The sequence below is a fragment of the Dendrobates tinctorius genome, unplaced genomic scaffold (assembly GCF_039654945.1).
Source record: "Dendrobates tinctorius isolate UK_male_01 unplaced genomic scaffold, ASM3965494v1 ptg000008l, whole genome shotgun sequence".
NCBI lineage: Eukaryota > Metazoa > Chordata > Amphibia > Anura > Dendrobatidae > Dendrobates > Dendrobates tinctorius.
This window is the reverse complement of record NW_027361676.1, coordinates 72,167,709-72,187,144: the sequence shown is the minus strand read 5'-3', so window position 1 is coordinate 72,187,144 and position 19,436 is coordinate 72,167,709. Positions and strand designations below refer to the sequence as shown.

Sequence of the window (19,436 nt, the reverse complement as noted above, 5' to 3'; positions counted from 1 at the left end):
ATATTGTAATAATTAATGTGACCAGTAGGGGGCAGCAGAGTATCAGTAACCATTGGCATAGCGGCCCCTGATATAATGGGTCACGCATGTCTCGGCTATGCAAGGCACAGACGTCTTGTGAAACGCGATTAATGAGTTACTGGTGGGTTGATATATTTTGAATTGATTTTATTTTAGGCCTTAAACATTGAGGGTTGATATATCAAGGCAAGTACACTGGTATGTGACATATTGGCGTAATACTGCTGGATACCCGGCCTATCAATGTGTCCATACCGCACATTATTGGGGAACTGGTACATTATCTTGGCTCCATGTGTAGAGTCATATGCTGCAGCAGGAGGGAGGAGGTTAAGGCCGGGGCGGAGGACCACACAGGCTATTCTGGGGGTGTTATTTCTTATACACTGCCGCAGGATCGGGACTTCTCCCTATGATGTGGAAGGACGCACGCTTCTGTGACGGCCACAACAGCCTCTAGAAAGTGACATTTAAGAAGGCTGAGTGTCATATAAATAAGTTGGAACAGGTGGGACCCCCAGCTGTCCTATGTTCCTGCTGTCCGAGGCCACAGTGCTGCAGTGAATGTGCATCTCCAGCTCCTCATACACATGAACTAGAGGGATCCTGGGCTCACGGGGTTATAATTAGGGATGAGCGAGTAGTGCAGAGATCAACGCACACAAATCACAAAAATAGCCAAATCGCCCAATTTTAGCCAAAAGGTCTCAGATTCAGACACTGCACACTGTGAATGCACAATAAGGCCAAACAATTATGGGCTAAAATAGCCACCTCTAAAAAGAATTGACACAGGTCAGCATTGTCTGTGTACAAGCCCATGTGGAGTGCAGCCAGGCCGAGCAGAGACCTGGGTCCTTTGCATTATATACAGACAAGCTGCTCTTGGTAATACGGTTCTGTCTTTTTATTCCTAATGTTTATGGCTTATGTGTTCCTAGTTTGCAGTGATCCCTAGCTACCAATACAAGCTTTATTATATAGGGTTCTGAATCTACAACTAATGCACTTGTATCACATGTATGTCAGTACCTGGATAAGAATGAAGTCAGCATGGGTTTGTAACTAATAAGTCATGTCAGACTAACTTAATTTCCTTCTATGACGGAATCACAGATTGGGCGGATCAAGGAAATGCTGTAGATATAGTATATCTTGACTTCAGCAAAGCATTTGACAAAGTATCTCATACAATCCTTATTGAAAAAATGACTAAGTATGGAATGGACAAGGCAACTGTTAGGTGGATTCATAACTGGCTTAGTGATCGGACCCAAAGAGTGGTCGTAAATGGCTGCACATCCAGTTGGAAGAATGTCTCAAGTGGGGTACCACAGGGCTCTGTCCTGGGCCCTGTATTGTTCAACATCTTTATCAACGATTTAGATGAAGGAATTGAGGGTAAACTGATTAAATTTGCTGATGACACAAAGCTAGGAGGGATAGCTAATACTAGAGAAGAGAAGAGAGAGAGAGGATTCAAAAAGATATAAATAAACTGGAGAAGTGGGCAGCAACTAACAGAATGGCTTTTAACAGGGAAAAATGCAAAGTACTACATCTGGGCAATAAAAATGAAAAAAGCATATACAGAATGGGAGGAATAGGGCTAAGCAACAGCACATGTGAAAAAGATTTGGGTATACTAATAGATCACAGACTGAATATGAGTCAACAGTGTGATGCAGCAGCAAAAAAGGCAAATGCAATTCTAGGATGTATTAACAGAAGCATACAGTCTAGATCACGTGAAGTCATTATTTCCCTCTACTCCTCTTTGGTCAGACCTCATCTGGAATATTGTGTCCAGTTTTGGGCACCACATTTTAAAAAAAGACATCAACAAACTGGAGCAAGTTCAGAAAAGAGCAACCAGAATGGTGACCGGTCTGCAAACCCTGTCTTATGAGGAAAGGTTGCAGGATTTGGGATTGTTTAGTTTGCAAAAGAGAAGACTGAGAGGAGACTTAATAGCTGTTTACAAATATCTAAAGGGCTGTCACATTGTAGAAGGATCAACTTTATTCTCATTTGCACAAGGAAAGACTAGAAGCAATGGGATGAAACTGAATGGGAGGGGACACAGATTAGATATTAGAAAAAACTTTTTGACAGAGTGATCAATGAGTGGAACAAGCTGCCACGAGAAGTTGTGAGTTCTCCTTCAATGGAAGTCTTCAAACAGAGGCTGGACAGACATCTGACTGGGATGATTTAGCGAATCTTGCTTTGAGCAGGGGGTTGGACCAGATGGCCCAGGAAGTCCTTTCCAACTCTACGATTCTATCTGTGTAGGCATTAACATTGCATTCTCTGTATAGGTATTAATTTAGTCTCATTCTATAGATGGTTTATACCTGTCACATCTTGGTATGCTGTTTATATGGACCTAGGGCCTTTCCTTAAAATCAGATATTGTGGAGTGATTAGCTACAGGTGGTTGGCTCTATTACGAGCCCAGTGATTTTTGTCTCTATGTCACATGTGTGCCAATTTTTAATGTTTTGTGCTTGTCTGTTTGTTTGTGTCAAATAAAGTTTGAATATTTTAACGCTGTTTCTTGCCTCAGATGATCCCCTGTTTGTGGCCTATTCTTTTCTCTTTTTCTATATTGCTACGGGGGTGTGCAGGTACTGTGCAGGGCTGTGCGGGGGCTGTGCGGGGACTGTGCTGGGCTGTGCGGGGACTGTGCTGGGCTGTGCGGGGCTGTGCGGGGACTGTGCTGGCCTGTGCAGGGCTGTGCGGGACTGTGCGGGACTGTGCTGGTCTGTGCGGGGGGCTGTGCTGGGCTGTGCAGGTACTGTGTGGGGACTGTGCTGGGCTGTGCAGGTACTGTGCTGGGCTGTGCAGGTACTGTGCGGGGACTGTGCTGGGCTGTGCGGGGACTGTGCTGGGCTGTGCGGGGGCTGTGCGGGTACTGTGTGGGGACTGTGCAGGGCTGTGCGGGACTGTGCTGGGCTGTGCAGGTACTGTGCTGGGCTGTGCGGGTACTGTGCTGGGCTGTGCGGGGACTGTGGAGGGCTGTGCGGGGACTGTGGAGGGCTGTGCGGGACTGTGGAGGGCTGTGCGGGACTGTGGAGGGCTGTGCGGGACTGTGGAGGGCTGTGCGGGACTGTGGAGGGCTGTGCGGGACTGTGGAGGGCTGTGCGGGACTGTGGAGGGCTGTGCGGGACTGTGGAGGGCTGTGCGGGACTGTGGAGGGCTGTGCGGGACTGTGCAGGGCTGTGCGGGACTGTGCAGGGCTGTGCGGGACTGTGCAGGGCTGTACGGTACTGTGCGGGGACTGTGCTGGGCTGTGCAGGTACTGTGCGGGCCTTTGCAGGGCAGTGCGGGACTGCGGGCTGTGCCGAATATTGCGAGGCGAGTAGCGAAATACTCGCCAGGATTCGAGTACCGCGAGTACCGCATTACTCCCCGAGTACCGAATCCTAACGAGTTTACTCACTCATCCCTAGTTATAATGTATTCCACGGTCATTCATTAATAGATCAGATTGGGGACATCAGCCTCAAGCCGAAGTGCAGGACAGGAAGCATTATGGGCCTCCAGGCAATTGGCATTGGCCAGATGAGTGGCCTCTTGGTCTTCTCTGGGTCATTATGTGTCTTCAGTGTATAGAAAAGCGTAGCAATTATGTAGAGGAACATGGCAGAAGAACTTGGGTGATCACTTCCATATTAAGGGAAAGTCTCAACATCAAGGATGTCCCCGACCAGGCCTTGTAGTGCACCCCGGCTACCTATAAAACCATGTAACTGCTATTCCTCTTTCTGGTGCAGATCATGCCATGAAGAAAGGTTTTGTCTCCGTCTTAGCCCTGCCTCCATGCCTCCTTCACTTTCATTTTTAGCAACAGAATAGGATCTTTGAATTTCACTTTTTGGCAAGTTCATATCCGGCTCCAATGACAACTTACTTTGGATTTTCGCTTCTGTTTGTCCACATACTAGTATTTTTTAACGTAAGATCGCTTGTGGGTTTGTTTGTTTTTTAGTTTCCTGGACTACTCAACGGTATACAATGGCACGTAAAAGTTTGGGCACCCCTGGTCAAAATTACTGTTATTGTGAACTGTTAAGCAAGCTGAAGATGAAATGATCTCTAAAAGGCCTAAAGTTGAAGATGACACATTTCCTTTGTATTTTAGTCAAAAAAGTATATTGTTATTTTTTTACATTTTAATAATTACAAAAAAAGGAAAATGGGCCAATGCAAAAGTTTGGGCACCTTACATAGATAGTAACTAGTAGCACGTAGCACCCCCTTTTGCAAGTATCACTGCTTGTAATAGCTTTTTATAGCCAGCCAAGAGTCTTTCAGTTCTTGTTTTGAGGGATTTTCGTCCATTCTTCCTTGGAGAATTCCTACAGTTCTGTGAGATTTCTGGGACGTCTTGCATGCACTGCTATTTTGAGGTCTAGCTATAGATTTTCAATGATGTTCAGATCATGGGACTGTGAGGACCATTGTAAAACCTTCAGCTTGTGCCTTTTTGAGGTAGTCTATTGTGGATTTTTACATGTGTTTAGGATCATTATCCATTTGACGAAGCCATCCACTTCAGCTTTTTTTTTTTTTTACAGATGGTGTTATGTTTTCATCAAGAATTTGTTGGAATTTCATTGAACCCACTCTTTTCTCTACCCATGAATTGTTCCTCTTGCCATTGGCTGTAACACAACCCCAAAGCATGATTGATCCTCCCACATGCTTAATGGTTGGTGAGATGTTCTTTTCCTGAAATTCTGTGCCCTTTTTCTCCACACATACCTTTGATCATTGCGGCCAAAGAGTTCCTCTTTTAACCACATCGGTCCACAGAACTTGTTTCCAAAATGCATCAGGCTTGTTTGTTCTTTTGCATACTTCTCACACTGAATTTTATGGTGCGGACGCAGGAGAGGGTTTCTCCTGTTGACTCTTCCATGAAAGCCATATTTGTACAGGTGTCCCTGAACAGTAGAACAATGTATCACAACTCCAGAGTCTGCTAAATCTTTCTGGAGGTCTTTTTCAGTCAAGCGGGTGTTTTTGGCTCTCTAGCAATCCTACAAGCAGCTCTCACTGAAAACTTGCTTGGTCTTCCAAACCTTATCTTGACCTTCACTATTCCTGTTAACTGACGTTTTCTTAATTACATTTCAAACCGAGGAAAGGGCAACTTTAAAACGCTTTGGTATCTTCTTATAGCCTTCTTCTGCTCTGTGGGACTCCACCATTTTCATTTTCAGAGTGCTAGGCAGCTGCTTAGAAGAATCCATGGCTGCTGTTTTAGGCACAAGGTTAGAGGAGGCTGGGTTATTATAAAGCTGGGAAATTTGTATCACCTGGCCTTTCCTAACGATGATGGTGAACAAGTCATAACCCTAACAGGCTGATTAAGGTCCGAAACACTTGGTCAAAGCTATCTGAGAAGGCAAATATCCAAGGGTGCGTAAACGTTTGCATCCACCAATTTCCTTTTTGTAATTTTTAAAATGTAAAAAATGACTTTTTGCCTGAAATACAAAGGAAATGTGTCATCTTTAACTTTAGCCCTTTAACCCTTTCTCTACCAAGGATGGTTTGCACGTTAACTCCCAGGCCAATTTTTACAATTCTGACCACTGTCCTTTTATGAGGCCTTAACTCTGGAACGCTTCCATGGATCCCGGTGATTCTGACATTGTTTTCCCGTGACATATTGTACTTCATGTTAGTGGTAAAATTTCATTCATATAACTTGCGTTTATTTGTGAAAAAAAAAAAGGAAATTTGGCGAAAATTTTGAAAATTTCGCAATTTTCCAATGTTGAATTTTTATGCCCTTAAATCACAGAGATATGGCACACAAAAAAACTTAATAAGTAACATTTCCCACACATCAGCACAATTTTGGAACCAAAATTTTTTTTTGTTAGGAAGTTATAAGTGTTAAAAGTAGACCAGCTATTTCTCATTTTTGCAACACCATTTTATTTTTACTGACCACATCACAGTTGAGGTCACTTTGAAGGGTCTATATGATAGAAAATACCCAAAAGTGACACCATTCTAAAAACTGCACCCCTGCACCCCTTAAGGTGCTCAAAACCACATTCAAGGAGTTTATTAACCCTTCAGGTGCTTCACAGGAATTTTTTGAATATTTAAAAAAAAAATGAACATTTTATTTTACCAAGGGTATCAGGAGAAATTGGACTGCAAAAATTATTGTGCAATTTGTCCTGAGTACGCGGATACCTGATATGTTGGGGGGAACCACTGTTTCGGCGCATGGCAGAGCTCAGAAGGGAAGGAGCGCCGTTTGACTTTTACAATGCAAAATTGTCTGGAAATCAGATCGGACGCCATGTCGCGTTTGGAGAGCCCCTGATGTATCTAAACAGTGGAAACCCCCACAAGTGACCCCATTTTGGAAACTAGACCCCCAAGGAACTTATCTAGATGTGTGGTGAGAACTTTGAACCCACAAGGGCTTCACAGAAGTTTATAACGTACTGCGGTACAATTAAAACATTATATTTTTTCCACAAAATGATCTTTTCACCCCCAATTTTTATTTTCCCAAGGGTATCAGAACCCTAAAAGTTATTGTGCAATTTGTCCTGAGTACACTGATACCCCATGTGTCCATGTGTGGGTGTAAACGACTATTTGGGCACATGGCAGAGCTCGGAAGGGAAGCAGCGCGCCATTTGACTTTTTTGGCTGGAATGGAGATCGGACACCGTGTCGCGTTTGGAAAGCCCCTGATGTACCAAAACAGTGGAAACCCCCCACAAATAACACCATTTTGGAAACTAGACCCCCCAAGGAACTTATCTAGATGTGTGGTGAGCACTTTGAACCCCCAAGTGCTTCACAGAAGTTTATAACGCCCAGGCGTGAAAATAAAAAAATCATTTTATTTCCACAAAAATGATATTTTTGCCCCCAATTTTTTTATTTTCCTAAGGGCAACAGGAGAAATAGGACCCCAAAAGTTGTTTTGCAAATTGTCCTGAGTAGACTGATACCCCATATGAGGGGGTAAAACACTGTTTGGGTGCATGGCAGAGCTTTGAAGGGAAGGAGCACCATTTGACTTTTTCAACGCAGAATTGGCTGGAATTGAGATCAGACGCCATGTTGCATTTGGAGAGCACCTGATGTCCCCAAACAGTGGAAACCCCCAATTATAACTCCAACCCTAACCCCAATACACCCCTAACCCTAATCTCAGCCCTAACCCTAGCCTTAGCCCTAACCCTAATGGGAAAATGGAAATACATTTTTTAAATTTTATTATTTTTCCCTAACGAAGGGGGAGTTAACGGGGGGTTTGATTTACTATTTATGGCGGTTTTTATATTTGGCAGCTGTCACACGCTAAAAGACGCTTTTAATTGTAAAAATAGTTTTTGCATCACCACATATTGAGAGCTATAATTTTTCCATATTTTGACCCACCGATTAATGTGAAGTCTTATTTTTTGCGGGACGAGTTGACGTTTTTATTGGTACCATTTTCGGGCACGTGACATTTTTTGATCGCTTTTTATTTCATTTTTTGGGATGCAGAATTTACAAAAACCAGCATTTCATGAATTTCTTTTGGGTGGTGCGTTAACACCGTTCCGCGTGCAATAAAATTGACAAAGCGGTTTTCTTCTTCGGGTCAGTACGGTTACAGCGATACCTCATTTATGTCTTTTTTATGTTTTGTCGGTTTTATGCAATGAAAATAATTTTATATAAAAAATAATTATTTTTGCATCGCTTTATTCTGCGAGCTATAACTTTTTTATTTTTTCGCTGATGATGCTGTATAATGGCTCGTATTTTGCGGGACAAGATGACGTTTTCAGCGGTACCAGGCATGGATATTTATATGCGTCTTTTTGATCGTGCGTTATTGCACTTTTTGTTTGGCGGTATGATAATACATCATTATTTTTTGCTTCGTTTTTTATTTTTATTTTTTAGGGGGTTCGCTTAAGGGGTTAACTAATGGGACAGTTTTATAGGGCGGGTCGTTACGGACGCGGCGATACCAAATGTGTACTTTTATTGTGGTTTTTTTTTTTTTTTTTTTATTTCCAAAAAATGAATTTATTGGGGAATATTTTTTTTTAATTTATTTAGCGATTTTTAAAAAAATTATTTTTACACTTTTTTTTTTTTTTTAACTTTATTACAATGTCCCAGGGGGGACATAACTGTCATGTGACAGATCGCTGATCTGTCACATCACAGATCGCTGTGACAGATCAGCGATCTGTCACAGGCACTGCTGCAGGCTTCCTCATGCCTGCGCTCTGCGGGCAGTGAGGAAGCCAGCTCCCTGCAGGCCCCCGGAGGTCCCCGCCGCTATATTGGATCCGGGGACCTGCAGGGAAAGAGCCCCCTGCAGCAGCACTGCACATTGCGCTGCTGTGGGGGGCTCAGGGAAGCACGGAGGGAGCCCCCTCCCTGCCGATGCTTCCCTTTAACCCCCGGTACACCGCGATCATGTTTGATCGCGGTGTACAAGGGGTTAACGTGTCGGGGACGGTCCGTGACCGCCCCTGACACATTGTGCCGGGTGTCAGCTATGATAATTAGCTGACACCCGGCCGCGATAAGCGGCGCTCACCACGTGGGCGCCGCTTATCGCTATGACGTAATATTCCGTCCATGGTAATTAGGGCCCAGGGCACATGGACGGAATATTACGTCCAATGAAGGAAAGGGGTTAAGAGATCATTTCATCTTTACCTTGCTTAACTGTTCACAATAACAGTAATTTTGACTAGGGGTGCCCAAATGTTTACTTGTCACTGTACAATATATACTTATTTGACACGTCTGATGAGTTTTTTGTCTCACAGGCCTTGCTGAAGAGATTGGAATCAGTAAAGCCCACCCTTGGTATGACCCGCTCTGAGCAGCTAATGGATTACCAACGTCAAGCAGGATACTTGAGCTCAACAGCAACATCACCGAGACCTGGAAAGGCTTGTGGGAGCCGCCTCAGCCATGCGTCTTCATCAGGCAAGTACTCTCTGTGTTATTTGTGTTTAACTCCTTAATGCAAAATGACGTTATTTTGTGGCCGCGCTGGGATCAGCGTTTTTGTAAGGAGCTCAGGATCTGAGCTCCCTCCACACTCGGTAGCTGCCAGCTAAGTTACATAACCAGCATATGTCTCTAACAGCAGTGACCAGAGCTCTGCTCCGATCGCTGCTTTCAAACCATTTTAGATGATGCTGCCATGGCAGCTGAAGGCCCCTCGTCTCTGTGGTCTCTGTACTCCAGTGAGTTCAGCCAAAGGCTGAGCTTCATGAGAGGCCGCAATTTACACTATTATATTGCAACTAGCTATGAACCCGTTCTACGCCCCGGGTGGCGAGCATTTTTATTGGTTTATGGTCTAACATCCTGGTATGTGCTGCCCCCCTCCTATCCTGGTATGCATGGTACCCCTGATCTCTATCCTGGTATGCATGGTCTCCTCACCCCCCAATCTTGGTATGCATGGTACTCCCTCATCCCTATCCTGGTGTGCATGGTACCCCCTCATCCCTATTCTGGTATGCATGGTACCCCCTCATCCCTATCCTGGTATGTATGGTCCCCTCACCCCCCCAATCCTGGTATGCATGGTACCCCCTTATCCATATACTGGTATTCACGGTTCCCTCACTTCCTAATCCTGGTATGCATTATCTCCTCACTTCCCAATCCTGTTATGCAAGGTCCCCTCACCCCCAATCCTGGTATGCATGATCCCCTCACCCCCCAATCCTGGTATGCATGATCCCCTCACCCCCCAATCCTGGTATGCATGGTCCCCTCACCCCCCAATCCTGCTATGCATGGTCCTCTCGCCCATCAATCCTGGTATGCATGGTCCCCCCTCATCCATATCGTAGCATGTATGGTACCCCCTCATCCCCCAATCCTGATATGCATGGTCCCCTCATCCCCAACCCTGGTATACATAACACCCCGTACCTACCAATTCTGGTATGCATGGTCCCCTCATCCCCCTATCCTGGTATGCATGGCCCCGTCACCCCCCAATCCTGGTATGCATAGTCCCCTCACCCCCCAATCCTGGTATGCATAGTCCCCTCACCCCCCTATCCAGGTATGCATGGTCCCCCTCACCCCCTTTTCCTGGTATGCATGGTCCCCCTCACCCCCTTTTCCTGGTATGCATGGTCCCCTCACCCCCCAATCCTGGTATGCATGGTCACCTCACCCTCCAATCCTGGTATGCATGGTCCCCTCACCCCCCAATCCTGGTATGCATGGTCACCTCACCCTCCAATCCTGGTATGCATAGTCCCCTCACCCCCCTATCCAGGTATGCATGGTCCCCCTCACCCCCTTTTCCTGGTATGCATGGTCCCCTCACCCCCCAATCCTGGTATGCATGGTCCCCTCACCCCCCAATCCTGGTATGCATAGTCCCCTCACCCCCCAATCCTGGTATGCATGGTCCCCTCACCCCCCAATCCTGGTATGCATGGTCCCCTCACCCCCCAATCCTGGTATGCATGGTCCCCTCACCCCCCAATCCTGGTATGCATGGTCCCCTCACCCCCCAATCCTGGTATGCATGGTCCCCTCACCCTGCAATCCTGGTATGCATGGTCCCCTCACCCCCCTTTCGTGATATGCATGGTCCCCTCACCCCCCTTTCGTGATATACATGGTCCCCCTCACCCCCCTTTCCTGGTATGCATGGTCCCCTCACCCCTATTAAACTGCACACATGCAAAAAAAAAAAGTTTATACTCTCCTTTCTTCCCTGTGTCCAGCTCTCACGTTCTGCCGGAGGCCGGGGGGGAGGAGTCTGGCGCCGGAGTACGCGCATGCCCATACCGCGCAGTCCAGCACCATATTGCTGAAGACACACTGCAAATGTCTTCAGTAAAATGGCGCCGGATAGCGCTATGCGCATGTGCGGTTCCCACGCGCACTCCTGCCCCGGTCTCCGGCCGAAGAGAAGCGCCGCGGCAACGCTCCTTCCGGTCAGGTAAATATGTAAGTATGGCGCCCGAGATCGCGGTATGTAGTGTGTACGTGTACTGCCATCTCCGGCGCCATACACACTCCTCTTACCGCTGGATGCATCATTCTGTCTGGAGCCACAATTCTATTGTGCTGCTTTATATGACACACTGTGATTCCGTGTTTGATAAAGGCCCATGTTCTAGGGCCGAAACATCACAATTTTCATCTTGGATTGGCTATTAAGAATTTTAATTTTAATGCACGTCATTGTTTGGAATGCCGAATACTTTATTATACCTTTTAGAAATATTACTCCAGTCACATACTAGAGTAAAATTCCTAGCATGGTCCACACCACTCATCAGCCGCCCCGGATTCATTAAGAGGCCTGCGTCTCTTAGTGAATTGGGAGCGTCTGACTCCAATACGCCCCCTCATCAAAACCGTCGTGAAATATCGGCAGTCTTGATGAATCGGGGCATTTACGTACAGTTTATCATTAGGACACTGACTTTTCTATGTTCTTATTTTGACAATAATATTTGTATTTTTTTTTTTATTTTAAGGTGGCATCTCCCGTGTGTCCAGTGCCAGCAGTCGAAGTAGCCGCATGGGGAACAGCGCCGCTCTGCTCAGACCCACGAAGCCTAGCAACGTCCGAGCTGCCTGGATGTGACGACATTACCAGGAATCTTCTTACCCTGTTATAATTCCTTAATTAAATTATTTTGTAAATTAATCTTCCTGCAGTGACATTCCTCGTCCTCCTGAGTGACCAGTGTGACGTGGTGTACGGTTTATATATATTGTTTTTATACAATTATTTCTCCTTCGTCTCATTGGGGGACACAGGTACTGTGGTTGTATGCTACCGCCATCTGGAGGCTGACACTAGGCAACAACACAAGGTTAGCTCCTCCCCCACCGTATACACCCTCGCCCTGATTGCGGGCGGAAGCCAGTTTTTTGCTTAGTGTCTATGGAGGCACACGTCTGGTCCTTTTTCTCCAGACTTTTTTGTCCATGAAGATTAGACAGGGGCAACGGATCCTATTGAAAGGGTCCGACTTCCCCAAACCATCAACGGGCGAGCACGTGTCGAGTATCGTCTCCACGTATCCTTTCCCGCACCGTGGGACAAATCTGCGCAATTTCCCCAGAATTGTTTATTTTAGTTTGTTTTTTTCTTTTCTTTATTTTTTCTAAGAAGATGAGACGGGGGCAGGGGATCCTATTGAAAGGGTCCGATTTCCCCAAACCAACAACGGGCGAGCACGTGCGAGTGTTCCTCCACGTATCCTTTCCCGCGACGTGGGACATGATGCCGGACCTAGCCCTGACCACCCCTAGGTAGAGAACCCATGGGCTATTCAGAGGCACAAGACGGTCCGAGCGGTGCCTGCACCGTCCAGGATCCCCACACTACCCCCCGCTCCCTGGTTTGTTGTTCGCCCTGAAGGGCCTACCTGGAGTGAAGCGGACAGCCGCATTTAAGGTACGGGCGTGCGGGAGGCTCCTGGGCAGCAGCGGCAGGCAGCGGTGTGCGTCTCCCTAAGGCCCTCCTCGTGTCCATAGTAGGAAGAGTAGCTGCGTTTTTTTGCCGTCATCACCGCAGCGGCACTGTCGTCGTCGCGGCACCGCGTGCGGTGGAGAAGGACCCCACGGATCGGCTCATAGAGGGCTTGGCGCGATCAGTTTTTGAGGCATCAGGTTCAGCGCTCGCCCCTTCGTTCGCGGTGACGTGGGTAGCCAAGGCCATGGTGTCATGGTCAGAGTCTTTGAATAACGCCTTGCAGGATAGACGTCTGCCTGCGGAGGTGTCTGAGGTCGCAAGTCAGATTGCTATGGCTGGAGACTACTTAATTAATGCTTCTTTGGATGCGGCTAATTGTGCGGCATTTGCAGCCGCTAACGTGGTAGCCATTAGGAGAGCCCTCTGGTTGAGAACTTGGCGAGCCGATTCAATTTCCAAGAAGTCCTTGACTTCCTTGCCCTATCAGGGAGGCCAGGCCGCCTGTTCGGGGAGAAGTTGGATTGGCTCATCTCTGATGCGACAGGAGGGAAAAGCAGCTTCCCGCAGCAAAAGGCGAAACAGCCTTTTTGCCAGGTCCCGACACGTTTTCGAGCCTTCCGCAACACCGGATGGATGGCAGCAGCCAGTTTGGCCGGCCCACTTCGCTCCAACCAGGATAGGGAGCGACAGGTCTCACATAGACTCATTCCGGTGGGAAGGATGCCCGCTCGCCAGCCCAGGTCGAGAGGAGCCAGGGCCAGAGACCCTCAGCCAAATGACTCGGAGCCCTTGGTAGGTGACAGCAGCAGCAGGGTGGGCGGCCGCCTGCTCCTTTTTCGCCATATCTGGGCCGAGGTAGTACACGACTTATGGGTGGTAGAACTGGTGACTTCAGGGTATAAAATAGAGTTCCCAAGGTGGAGCCCCGGGCGAAAGCGCTGCTAGGAGCCATCAATTCACTCCAAAACAACGGAGTCATTGTTCCCGTACCAGAGCACGAAAAAGCTCAGGGTTTTTATTCCAATCTGTTCGCGGTCCCCAAAAAGGACGGGACAGTCAGACTGGTTTTGGACCTGAAGCTCCTAAACAGGTTCATCAGAGTCAAACATTTCAGGATGGAATCTCTCCGTTCTGTTATATCAGTCATGGAGCAGGGAGAGTACTTAGCCTCAATCGACATCCAGGATGCCTACCTGCACGTTCCCATTTTTCCTTCACAACAAAAGTTTTTTCGGTTCGCCATCATTGGTCGACACTTTCAATTCGCAGCACTCCCATTCGGGATAACCACCGCACCCAGAGTGTTCACAAAGGTAATGGCAGTCGTGATGGCTGTCTTACACTCGCGGGGCATAGTCGTCTTGCCATACTTAGATGACCTCTTGGTGAAGGGTCCCTCATTTCGGGCGTGCAAGGAGAATGTCAGCATTACACTGGATACACTCTCCCGTTTAGTTTGTTGGTCAACAGGAAGAAATCATCTCTGGTCGGAGGATTGCTTTTCTAGGAATGGTCTTCGATACCTCCCAAGGGTTGGTAATTCTCCCTCAAAACAAAGCCCTAGCGCTCAGACAAGGAGTCCAGAAGCTCCAGCAGCCGGTCCCTCACACCATTCGGTTTGGGATGAGGATACTAGGGAAGATGGTGGCAGTAATGGAAGCAATTCTGTTTGCTCAATTTCATCTTCGACCCCTACAGCACGCTCTCTTGTCAGCATGGGACAAGAACCCGTTCACTCTCGATCAGCGGTGCCGGCTATCCTCTCAGGTCAGGCAATCACTAGAGTGGTGGACGGCCAGATCCTCCCTTCTTCAGGGAAAACTGTTTCCCCCAGACCACTGGCTAGTGGTCACGACCGACGCCAGTCTCCTTGGCTGGGGAGCAGTTTTTCGCCACCACACGGCCCAGGGCCGGTGGTCGTAACAGGAAGCTCGTCTCGATCAACTTGTTGGAAATACGAGCGATCTGGCAGGCACTGCATCATTTCCAGCACCTCCTAGCAGGACGGCCCATTCGGATACAGTCAGACAACACCACGGCGGTGGCTTATGTAAATCATCAAGGGGGCACGCGCAGCAGGGCAACCATGCGCGAGATAGCACATGTGCTTCATTTGGCCGAAAAGAACCAGTGGGTAATTTCGGCAGTCTACATCCCAGGCATAGAAAATTGGGCAGCGGACTTCCTCAGCCGACAAGAGGTCGTGGCTGGGGAATGGGCCCTGCACCCCGAGGTCTTCCAGCAAATTTGCCAACGGTGGGGAACACCGGATGTGGATCTGATAGCGTCCAGGATGAACGCCAAGGTGCCTGTGTTCGTCACTCGGTCACGAGACCCACGAGCGTTCGGGGTGGATGCGTTGGTCCTACCATGGAACCAGTTTCGCCTTCCATACCTGTTTCCCTCGTTGCCATTGCTTCCGAGGGTCGTCAAGAAGATCAAAGCAGAGGGGGTCCCAGCAATTCTGCTGGCACCAGACTGGCCCCGATGGGCGTGGTACGCAGATCTTGTGCGGCTGCTCACCGACGTCCCATGGCGACTGCCAGAGCGCCCAGATCTACTGCACCAGGGACCGATCTTCCACCCGAACTCAGGGGCCCTGTGTGTGACTGCATGGCCGTTGAATCTTGGATTCTAACTCAAGCAGATTTTGAGCGTAAGGTGGTCGCTACAATGGTTAGCGCCAGGAAACCAACCTCGGCGAGAATTTACCACCACACCTGGAATGTTTTCTTCACTTGGTGTCGAGAGCGGGGTCGTTCGCCCCTGACATTCTCTATTCCCAACATCTTGGCCTTTCTTCAGTCAGGCCTAGACTCGCGGCTGGCCCCGAGCTCCCTTAGGAAACAGATATCGGCATTGTCTGTTCTTTTCCAGCGAAAGATTGCTACTAATATGCAGGTAAAGACTTTCATCCAGGGAGTCTCTCATCTAGCACCTCCCTATAAGGCGCTGATGGGCACCTGGGACCTTAACCTGGTCCTGAGTGTTCTGCAGGTAGAGCCTTTGGAGCCGCTACAGCATATTTCCTTATCGTTCCTCTCTTGGAAGGTGGTATTCTTGGTAGCCATTACCTCCGTTAGGCGAGTCTCGGAGTTGGCGGCTCTGTCTTGCTGAGCACCTTTTCTCGCTTTCCACAAGGATAAGGTGGTGTTTAGACCAGCTCCCCCCTTTCTTCCGAAGGTGGTGTTCTCTTTTCACATCAATGAGGATATTGTCTTGCCTTCATTCTGTCCGGCACCGGTGCATCGCGTGGAGAAAGCTCTTCACACCTTAGACCTGGTGAGAGCACTCAGGAGGTACGTGTCGCGGATGGCACCTTTTCGCCAGACGGATATGCTGTTCGTGCTCCCTGAGGGGCGCAGGAGGGGACTCGCGGCCTCAAAAGCGACCATAGCCAGATGGATCCGTTTAACTATTCAGGAGGCCTATCGCATCAGAGGTGCGCCAGTTCCATCAGGGATCAAAGCGCACTCTACTCGGGCAATGGGCGCCTCGTGGGCGCTTCGGCATCAGGCCTCGGTGGAACAGGTATGCAAGGCAGCGACCTAGTCCAGCCTGCACACGTTTACTAAACATTACAGTATCCATACTCGGGCTTCGGCGAATGCGAGCCTGGGTAGAAGGATTCTCCAAGCAGCAGTGGGGCACCTTTGAACGAAGAGGTGCATGCAGCTTGGATCGGTGAGTCAGTCTCCCACCCAGGGACTGCTTTAGGACGTCCCACAGTACCTGTGTCCCCCAATGAGACGAAGGAGAAACATGGATTTTTGTGAGTACTCACCGTATAATCCTTTTCTCCGAGACGCTCATTGGGGGACACAGCACCCACCCTATTAGCCAAGTTGGCTCTAGTTCTCAGGGTGTTTTTTTCTTTGCCAGACATATTGTTTTCAGCATTAAGGCTGATTGTTATCGTTCTCCTACTGCTTTTGCACTAAACTGGCTTTCGCCCGCAATCAGGGCAAGGGTGTATACGGCGGGGAGGAGCTAACCTTGTGTTGTTGCCTAGTGTCAGCCTCCAGATGGCCATAGCATACACCCACAGTACCTGTGTCCCCCAGTGAGCGTATCAGAGAAAAGGATTTTACGGTGAGTACTCACAAAAATCCATGTTTTGATAAAATAAGTGTATTATTCCAGAATGCACTTACCAGGCAGCCGCTACATTGGTGCTTGTTGTCTTCGTTGTGTTTCTCAATGATGCAATGAAGAGACTCGTACATAGGAGGTCGTGTATCGATCTGCGACATTCGTGTTTTTATTTTTCTTTATATTGTAATGTTTTTTGAATGAACTACATGATTGTGTTATGATCTCTCGTTGTATGTACAGCTACTTTTCTACTCTTTGTATAGTGAATTGTTTTCCTAGAAAATGTCTAATGTCTGATTAGCTATGTCGCTTACCCCATGTGCAGGACATTCCAGTAGCTTAGGTATCTGTGGTTATGACTACTAAGAGCTGTCTTTGACTGCGAGTGGTCATAACCATGAATACCTAAGCTACTGCAATGTCCTACACATGGGGTAAGCGACATAGTGAATCATAAGAACTATACTACACTTTTAACTGGAGGTATTTACGAATATTATTATTATTACACCTACTACATATTGGAATAGGATCTTGGAGATGGGAATACCCCTTTAAGTGTCACCTTGGGGCATGTTCACATGCTGCGATTGTGCAGTTTTTTTCCTTTCACTTTTGGCAGTAGAAACGTTGTATGTAATATGTAGCTATTTGCTGCATTTTTTTTTTTGTTAAGATTCCACCTTTGTGTACAGTACAGTTTAATAGTTTTCTTCTCCAAAAGCGCAGCAAAAATGTTATTCTGCATGTTTTCAGCTTCTCAATATTTTCAGTGCGTAAAAACAGCTGCAAAAACGCTGAAAGAATTGACCTGCTGCAGGAGTTCAAAAGCGCTGCCATGCTCAAATTCAGAGGACAAAAACCGAGCGCGATTTCTGAAATCTCATTGCTTTTGCTGGTACTGTAAAGTGCAGATTCTTCACTTCCCGAAAAACATAATGTGAACCAACACTTACAGAGTAACCGTCATTTTAATTGTGTTTTTTTGCCCCCCATAAATCAGTAATACATGTGAAAATAAGAAACTGTGACCTGCCTTATCAGAGACGTCTGCTTCTTTTTCTTCCCGAGTTGTTCATTTGTTTACACTAGATGTTTTTGCAGCGTTTTTTTTTTTTTGTTTTTTAATGCAAATTTTCTGCTGCGATTTACAGTAGAAGCAAGTCTGAGATCTCAGAAATCTCATGCACGCAGCTTGTTTTTTTGTGATCAGGATTTTGTGCTTTTCATGTTTTTTTTATTGCACAGAAGAGCATGTCACTTGTTTGTGTTTTTCACCCATTGAAATGAATGGGCGGTGAGAAAACGCTCCAAAAAGCAGATGTCAGGTTTTGCTGCGGTTTTTTTGTGCCAAAACTTGATTCTGTAGAATAGGACTCTATCACCATGCACAAGAGACCAATCTAGCATATCAAAATCTGCAAAGAAAACCGGCTTTTTTTTCTGCAGCTTCTTTCCTGCCAAGAGATCAGGTTTTGCTGAAGAAGAAAAAAAAAGTGCTGGAAAAAAAAACGCCCAGTGTGAACTTAACCTTAAAAACACTCATTCTCGGGTAAAATCTGCGTGTTATGGAAACAATCTTTCCCATTACTGAGATGAGAGTAAGGGCTCAAACTTTGGAGAACTTGCAGCACAATGTCTGTCGACCTGCAGCTTCTCCATAGAGTATTAAAGGCTCCAACTGTCATCTCGTAATAGGGGAATCTATCTACACTGAATACAGATTTCACCTATGAACTGAGAATGAAAGATCCATCTAGGAGGAGAAAAAAAGATTGTATCAGAGAAATCTGCCTTATTTCAAAGTGTTTTATTTCCATGGAGTTCTGTTGGGACTCTATGGGATAATGGCAGCAAATAAAATAAAAATCTGCAATCCTGATAATATCCTGCTCCCTGATGAACCAACCTCACAAGAGAATGCAGTGTTTTAATTTTTGGATTTTTGAGAGGAGGGAGGGTTTTTATTTTTCACAAACTGTAGAAATATGTATTTCCTAATGTGATTTGAAACAAAATCTGCAGCATTAGAATCTATTTTCAGTCCAAAAAGTCTGCATGGAAAATCTGCAGCAACTCCAGTACCTGTGAATCTGCCCTTGGGGTGTGTGCACATGGGACAAAAAAAACCAAGTGGATTTCATCACAGAAATGCTGCAGATTTGCTTTTGGGTGAGATCTTGTAAAATGTCGCCCCCATTATTTTTATGGGAGTACTCTAGGAAATCTGCCATACATGCTCCATGTGTGGACATGGCGATAAGGAGCAGATGGTGATCTCTGGGAATGATGGTGAGGGCAGTGGGAGCTGAAGGATGATCGGACCTAATTTTCAATGAAGGAGGTGACGGTGCATCCAGGGCTTGTAAGTGTGAGTCTACTCAGGGTCAGCGGGAGCCTATGTACTATAATCGATGGCAATACCAGCAGCGATCGCTGGGTGACTGCGGCTCATGTTGGGATCGGTTGTGATGATGTACATTAGCAGATATCTGTACCTGCGATTCCCTAGTGTGGAGCCTGTGTATATTGTCCCTGCAATTCCTTTAGCCTATGTTCAAATCCGACCCCACACTAATGTGCATGAATTATTGGGGCCAGGTTGGTGTAGTGCTGATGAAAAACTCCCAGTGTAATATGCGGCATATTGTACAGATATTGTGCTTCACCTATAGAGCTATTGCTTGTCCTTCCCCCACGATTGCGGATATTATTATGCTTTATTTCCACAGTTACTGCTGCCGTTTCTTTGCGTCTGTCTTATGCACTGGCTCTTAGTCAGTTTTTGTATTGTATAAAATGTGCTCAGATTAAAGATCCCTTCTTTTAATGACTTCTTAAA

The 19,436-nt window shown here is 46.9% G+C and overlaps 1 protein-coding gene across 2 annotated transcripts in view; it reads left to right on the top strand.

Annotated features, from left to right (window-relative positions):
- CFAP97 (cilia and flagella associated protein 97) overlaps positions 1–19,436 on the top strand; it is a 57,687-nt gene extending 38,251 nt beyond the window's left edge. For both annotated transcript variants that reach the window (XM_073578565.1, XM_073578566.1), the window contains exons 5-6: positions 8,853–9,015; positions 11,553–19,436. In XM_073578565.1, coding sequence (XP_073434666.1) covers positions 8,853–9,015; positions 11,553–11,662 — 273 coding nt within the window. In that variant the 3' untranslated portion in view covers positions 11,663–19,436. The remainder of the gene's footprint in view (positions 1–8,852; positions 9,016–11,552) is intronic.